At 39.4% G+C, this 6,737-nt stretch overlaps 1 protein-coding gene across 1 annotated transcript; it reads left to right on the plus strand.

The window, feature by feature from the left end:
* The first annotated feature begins 1,841 nt into the window (after nt 1-1,841).
* On the plus strand, nt 1,842-3,881 carry LOC116593517 (60S acidic ribosomal protein P1-like). Its single transcript, XM_032347819.1, has 3 exons — nt 1,842-1,874; nt 3,471-3,600; nt 3,658-3,881. The coding sequence occupies exons 1-3, from the start codon at nt 1,842-1,844 to the stop codon at nt 3,879-3,881; spliced, it is 387 nt and encodes a 128-aa protein (XP_032203710.1).
* The last annotated feature ends 2,856 nt before the right edge of the window (nt 3,882-6,737 follow it).

Consider the following 6,737-nt stretch of genomic DNA (forward strand, 5'->3'; position numbering starts at 1 on the left):
AGTGAGAACTTTTAGCCATTGCTTTTTACCTAGAGCCGTTGATTGATTCATTTCTAGAATAACAGTAAGCAGGAGAATGATGATAAGTGAAAAGGAGGTGGAGGGGAGAGAGGGAGAGAGAGAGGGAAAGCAGGGAGAGGGAAAGGGGAAGATGTTGATGAATGGGTTGTTGCTGCCATCTGGTGGCAGTGATGCAAAAAGACAGGCGAAAACATTCTGAGAGCTCAAAATAGTTTGGGAAATGCATTTTTCTATAAAAAGTCAAAAAGAAATGTTGAATTTGAAAGTGATTAGTAGGTGTTACTTATTTAACCCAGACCAGTTGGAATTTGAGGTGTTCTAACTCACATTATTTTTCTTAATATCTAAGAACACAAAGGAATTCTGAGTTTTCAGGCCTAAGAACCGTAGAAAAGGTGTAATGAGACTCTGCCCCAAAACCTTTTAATCCAGGAGACAAAAAGGTGACAGAAATACTATGTAAGTGGTGTGGTTTTAAACCTCAACACTTGTTTACATCTATAGGGTTCTTACAGTAGATTTCCCAGGAAGTTATCAATGTGATAAAATTAGGCAAAATCCAGGATACCATTGTTTGAACCGTGTAGACCTCTGGGGGGGATCCCATAGTCACTGTTATTCTACTTAAACATTCAAAACCTCTATCATATACCAAGCAACGAGGTCTCCCCCTACACAGTATGCTAAACTCTATACAGGAAATCAAATTTTATAATATAAATGCAGTTTGTTCAAGTACTTCCTTTCTACCCCATCCCCAGCAACTAGCTGGGTCCCTGTCAGACTTCAAAACCTGACCACCTTAAAAATGGTTCAAAGATTCTCTAAACATGGTTTTGATCACTAAATATTCGTTTTGCTTTTTAGGTGTTAGGCACTGTTTCAAACATTTTTTACATATGTTATTATTTCTAAATCCTTGGGAAAACTTGAGGAATTATTAGCTCTATTTAAGAATCCACAAATCTTGCTCAGAGCAGTAAATAATTAAAGCAAGTGTACACAGGAGTGTGTGGAGAAAGCAGGTTCCGAAGCAAGCTCAGTGGAATGTAAAGATTCAACTCATGCTCTCCTTGTAAGCACCCTCCCGGCCCGTTAGCAGACCTACACATAACCCATACATGCACACACGTGTGCACGCACACACAAACAGCTTGTATGACTGATACAACTACACATTAGTGTTTAAATAATAACAGTATATATCTGTTTAGTCAGAATATATACATGTATGTTCCTATGTCAGTTTCCTGTGCAGTTGGATCAATTTCCCTCAGTAGGGCATGAACGATTAGAAATAATACCTGACATTTCCTTTAGTAACTCTAGAGAGCCCGCAGTAGCAAGGGGTATGGTCTCTTGGTGAAGACTGTGTAATCTTAAGTCAAACAGCATTCTACCACACACCAACTCCATGGTAGTAAAAAAGATAATTGATTTTAGACCCTCCGTTTTGTAACTCTGAAATGTTGATAGGGTCTCTTGAAAACGAAGTGAAAGATCCATGAAAAGATCTTAACTGACATTATGCTTGTTACATGTTAATCAATAAAGGATAGTTCTTGTTATTTCTGTTCCTTCTATACACTGGAGATTCAAGTCAGATTGTGGATAATCTGTTTTCAGCAATAGTCATGCTCTCGTGAAAGGAAAGAAAAGAGCTCCTCTTTACTGGAGAACTCTGAACAGCAACTCTGGAATGATAGGACGGGGCTCTTTCTGTGGGCTGTAAATCATGTAGGATCTAGATAGAGCATCTTTAGATATTCGAAAGGCAGAGAATAACATCCTCCTAGGTTTCCCATCTTGGCAGTGACCACATGGGAAGTTCTAAATGTGAAAGTGGCGGCTTCGTCAGTTTTCTCATGCTCCCTGCCCATCTCCTGTAAGTCACAGTAATTACTCAGTTCCTCTCAACTCCAGCTTTGTCTATGACTCTTCCCTCACATGCAAACATAGAAAGGAATTGCAGCACAAAAGCTATCAAACCACATAAACCCCAGAAATTATATCCAGATGACACTTTATACTCTCTGCTTTCTAGTTTTTGTCAGGGAGGTAGGATGACAATCATTGAGTGAGAATTCTCGTATTTAAAAAAAAAAACAAAAACAAAAAACCACTTTAAATGATATTTTTTTAGGGAAAAGAGCAATTATCCATCATTTTAGGAAATGGCAAAAATATTCCCAAATTAGTGCTTAAAGGGTGGTATTTTGTAAAACACAAAATTTCTTGAGCTACAGTCCCACGGCCATGGGCACTTGAGACTCCCATCCTGCCATGAACATAGCAAGGGTGACGCACCTCAGGGACTACCCACCGAAATTAGGAAAGAAATACAAAAACCTTTAAACTTTACTCCAGCCTAACTCTTGGAAATAAATACCAAAGATACACTACCAAAAACAAACACCCTGAAAGTAGTAATATACTATATGTCAGCTAACTTGAATTTAAATAAAATCCAAAAAAGCAAAAAAAAAAAAAAAAGCCAAGATTATTCATTGCGATATTGTTTATAATATCAAAATGCCAGGGGCGCCTGGGTGGCTCAGTCAATTAAGCATCTGCCTTCCACTCAGGTTGGGGTCCTGGGATTGAGCCCCAGTCCCACAACAGGCTCTCTACTCAGTAGGGAATCTGCTTTTCCCTCTCTGTCTGCTGCTCCTCTGTTTGTGCTCTCTCATGCTCTCTCTCTATCAAATAAATAGATAAAATCTTTAAATATATATATATATATATATGTATAATATAGAGTGGAAGAAAATGGGAATAGACGCTGGTCTTCTTTAAATATCACTTAGTTAAATATTGCTTATTTGGGGCACTTGGTGAAGCATGTGACTCTTGATCTCTGGATCAGGAGATCAAGTTTGACCTACAGTTTACTTTAAAAAAATAAATTAAATGTAGCTTATTCTATTAATTGGAATTGGGAACTATGTGAATTCTTTAATTCAAATATTTTACATGTTTAAAGGATTCCTATGTTAGTCATATGAATAAGTTTAAGATACTTTAAAACACAGTAATCTTTCTGTACATTTTTAATGGCGTATAGTCTAGAGACCAAAAAAACTTCGGGAAAAAAGCGCACTTTGTTTTACTAATTTACATTATTGGTGGTAGTGCTGATTTTGTCATTCTGAGAATATCCAGGGTGTCCCAGAGGATAAAATAAATCAGTAAGTAATGAGTAGGTACATTTGTGCGATTGACAAACAGGAATTTCAGTATGAAAAAAATGAAACGTAAGTTTAAAGTTGATGAAACCAAATTAAAGTCCATCTCCTTGAATATTAATAGAAAATACCAGTGTGAACCCAAGATGAATTTTATCTTTAAAAAAAGGATTTAGCCTTTCCTCAGCTATCCCTAAGGTGTTCAGCCCTTCTGTGGAAGCTAGGACCGTTTTTGGTGAGGCTCTCACTTCCTCTGGTGACTAGCTCCCCACCTCCTCGGGGACTAGCACCCCATGGGACACAGCACTCACATGCACCACAGCCTCTGTCTGGGGGCTTGCCGGCATCTGCTCAGCCCTCATCCTCCAGGACGATGAGGTGATGGTCACTGAGGGTAAGATCAATGCCCTCATTAAAGCAGCAGATGTAAATGTTGAACCTTTCTCGCCAGGCTTGCCTGCAAAGGGTCTGGCCAGTGGCAACATTGGGAGCCTGATCTGCAAGGGAGACGCTGGTAAATCCACCCCAGCAGCTGGAGCTGCCCCAGCAGCAGGTCCTGCTCCCTCCATCAGGGCTTCTCAGGCTGAGGAGAAGGAATTGGAAGAAAAGAAAGGAGAATCAGAAGAGTCTGATGAGGATGTGCACTTTGGTCTTTTGACTAAACCTCTTTTGTAACCTGTCAGTAAAAAGTTGAACTCTTGGAATTCAAGAAACAAAACAGATAAACATCGGGAAAGGGAAGGAAAACTACAATAAGATAAAAATGGAGAGGGAAGCAAACCATAAAAGACTCTTAACTATAGGGAATAAACAGGGTTGCTGCAGGGGAGGGGGATGGGGGGAAGGGGTAACAGGCGATGGACATTAAGGAGGTCACATGATGTAATGAGCACTGGGTATTCTATGCAACTGATGAATCAATAAATTCTACCTCTGAAACTAACAAGAAATTATATATTAACAAAATCAAATTTAAATAACAATTTTTTTTTAAAAAGCTGAACTCATAAGAAAAGGTGGGTGGGGCTAAAGGATGCTCAAACTCTGTCCTCTGAAGAGACCTAGAAATAATGACCAGCACAATGGTAAGTATGTCCTTAGTGCCCAGACTGTGGGCTCTAAACATTATTTTCCACTAGATGGAAACCGACCTTCTTGGAGAAATGGGTTCCAGATCTGGAGTAAGAAATTTACAAAATAATCTTGAACTATCTTGTTGGATCAGTGAGCAAGAAACATTGCCAAGATCATTTCCAAAGGACTTATAAGGCAACTTGAAAAGGTTCCCATAGCCTCAAAGTTGGACGGTTAGAATATCAAGGAGAATAATAAGTGCAATCTTGTAAAATAGCTATAGTTCATGGATTATAAATGATATTTGAGTAAGCAAACAAGCAAACTCATTGGCCACCTTTGGAGACTGATAGGGAAGAAAGTCATTTTGAAAACTAGTTAATAAAGAAAGGGAAAGAATGGAACTTTATTTTGCTCTTTCTACATAAATTATCCTTCAGGGTAACTAAGTGGTTAATGAGGCTAAGTTTCTCTGTATAGAAATATGCTAGTTAATTAAAAAAGGGGAATGGTGGACTAGTGATATTCTAAGATCACTCTTTTACAAACTCTAATGAGTTAATGGAGTTAGATCATGATTATTAACGACTTCTAAAACCCCGAAAGGAGAATCAGCTGGTAATAGACTCCTCTTAAGTTAAGTGCACGAAACCTACTAATTATTCTTGCCTGAAAAACTAAACTCAAATCTCATCAAGAGTCTAAATCTAACTTCCAATTTACTGAAATACAGAAATACATAAAATACCACAGAGATGCATTCAGCAAAATCTAGTCTCTTCAGCAAATAAATTACAAGAAGGGAAAAACAGTAACCGAGCTCTGCAGATTAAAAAACATTTCAGAGACATAGTAGCCAATTTCAGTGTAAAAGTCTTACTCAGAACCTGGTTCAAAACAAGAAAATTTTGAGGGCCACCTGGCGGGCTCCGTTGGTAGAGCATGTGACTCTTGATTTCAGGGTTGTGCATTCAAGCCCCATACTGGGCATAGAGCTTACTTTAAATAAAATTTTGTTTTGAAATAATTTGACACAATGGAGAAAATGTGAACATTGACAGAACACTTGATAGCATCAAGGAATACTTGTTAATATTGCAGGTGTGATGATGGTATTGTGGTTATATCAAGAAAAGTTCCTCTTTCAATAATACTAAAATATTTACAAATTAAAACTGTGTCTGGCAATTGCTATGAAATGATCTCCTTGCGGGAGAGTGAGTACGGGCATAAAGGGCAAGGGTTTGAGCATGAAATGACCATTGTTTGAAACTGGCAATGAGTATATGGGAAACAGTTACACAATTCTCTCTAGTTTTGTATATGTTTGAAATTTTCTATAATAAAAAGTGAAAATAGGGCGCCTGGGTGGCTCAGTGGGTTAAGCCGCTGCCTTCGGCTCAGGTCATGATCTCAGGGTCCTGGGATCGAGTCCCGAGTCGGGCTCTCTGCTCAGCAGGGAGCCTGCTTCCCTCTCTCTCTCTCTGCCTACCTCTCCATCTACTTGTGATTTCTCTCTGTCAAATAAATAAATAAAATCTTTAAAAAAAAAATAAAAAATAAAAAGTGAAAATAAAATCTGAACTCTCACCATTAGCCACCAAGGACTTCTCACGTGGTCCTTGCCCACTCTTCCCCTCTCATCTCACTACTTGCACCTTCCTCATTTTAGGCCAGCGGCTCTGACCTTATTTCTTTTCTGTGTATACATCAAGCACTTCGTCTGGAGAGAAGGGAGCAGAGGAACCATTTGAAGAGATAATGACAGTGAGTTTCCCCCAAATTAAGAAAGACCTCAACATAGATACAAGAAGCTAAAGGAAGCAATGATTTTCCATTTGTCTTTCTCCTACCAGTTCTGGTATTCTCAGTGAGTTGCAGTCCCTCTATTCTGTGGACATCTTGCACCCCAAGGCCAGCTTAAATCAAGAGTTGGCCACAGGGGCGCCTGGGTGGCTCAGTGGGTTAAGCTGCTGCCTTCGGCTCAGGTCATGATCTCAGGGTCCTGGGATCGAGCCCCACATCGGGCTCTCTGCTCAGCAGGGAACCTGCTTCCCCCTCTCTCTCTGTCTGCCACTCTGCCTACTTGTGATCTCTGTCTGTCAAATAAATAAGTAAAATCTTTAAAAAAAAAAAAAAAGAGTTGGCCACAGAATTGAGTTTCAAACAAGAAAATCTCAGTACCACCTTGATGAATACGTTCACCCTCTGAGTGGTGCCAGACATCAGCATTAACAAGTCCAGGGGTGAAGGTGATGGACTATGTAGGTGATGCCTTAAAACCAGGGTACACTGGGATGATGGATGAATAATAGCTCTTTTTCATTTAATTCAATGTGGAAATGAGAAAGGAATATAACGCTAACAAAATTTTAGAGGTCTTCTATAGACACTGTCTTCCCGAGTGGTTTTTGTGATGAGGGCACTGAGCTGAGGGAGACTGACGGGGGAGGCGAG

The sequence above is a fragment of the Mustela erminea genome, chromosome 6, assembly GCF_009829155.1.
Source record: "Mustela erminea isolate mMusErm1 chromosome 6, mMusErm1.Pri, whole genome shotgun sequence".
Classification (NCBI taxonomy): domain Eukaryota; kingdom Metazoa; phylum Chordata; class Mammalia; order Carnivora; family Mustelidae; genus Mustela; species Mustela erminea.

What these genes read in the sequence shown, in the direction of transcription:
- LOC116593517 (XM_032347819.1), top strand. Translation starts at nt 1,842, where the DNA reads ATGGGAAGTTCTAAATGTGAAAGTGGCGGCTTC. An exon ending in AATGTGAAAGTGGCGGCTTC is followed by an intron (nt 1,875 to 3,470) that starts GTCAGTTTTCTC and finishes TCTGGTGACTAG; the next exon opens with CTCCCCACCTCCTCGGGGAC. An exon ending in TGAGGTGATGGTCACTGAGG is followed by an intron (nt 3,601 to 3,657) that starts GTAAGATCAATG and finishes CTTTCTCGCCAG; the next exon opens with GCTTGCCTGCAAAGGGTCTG.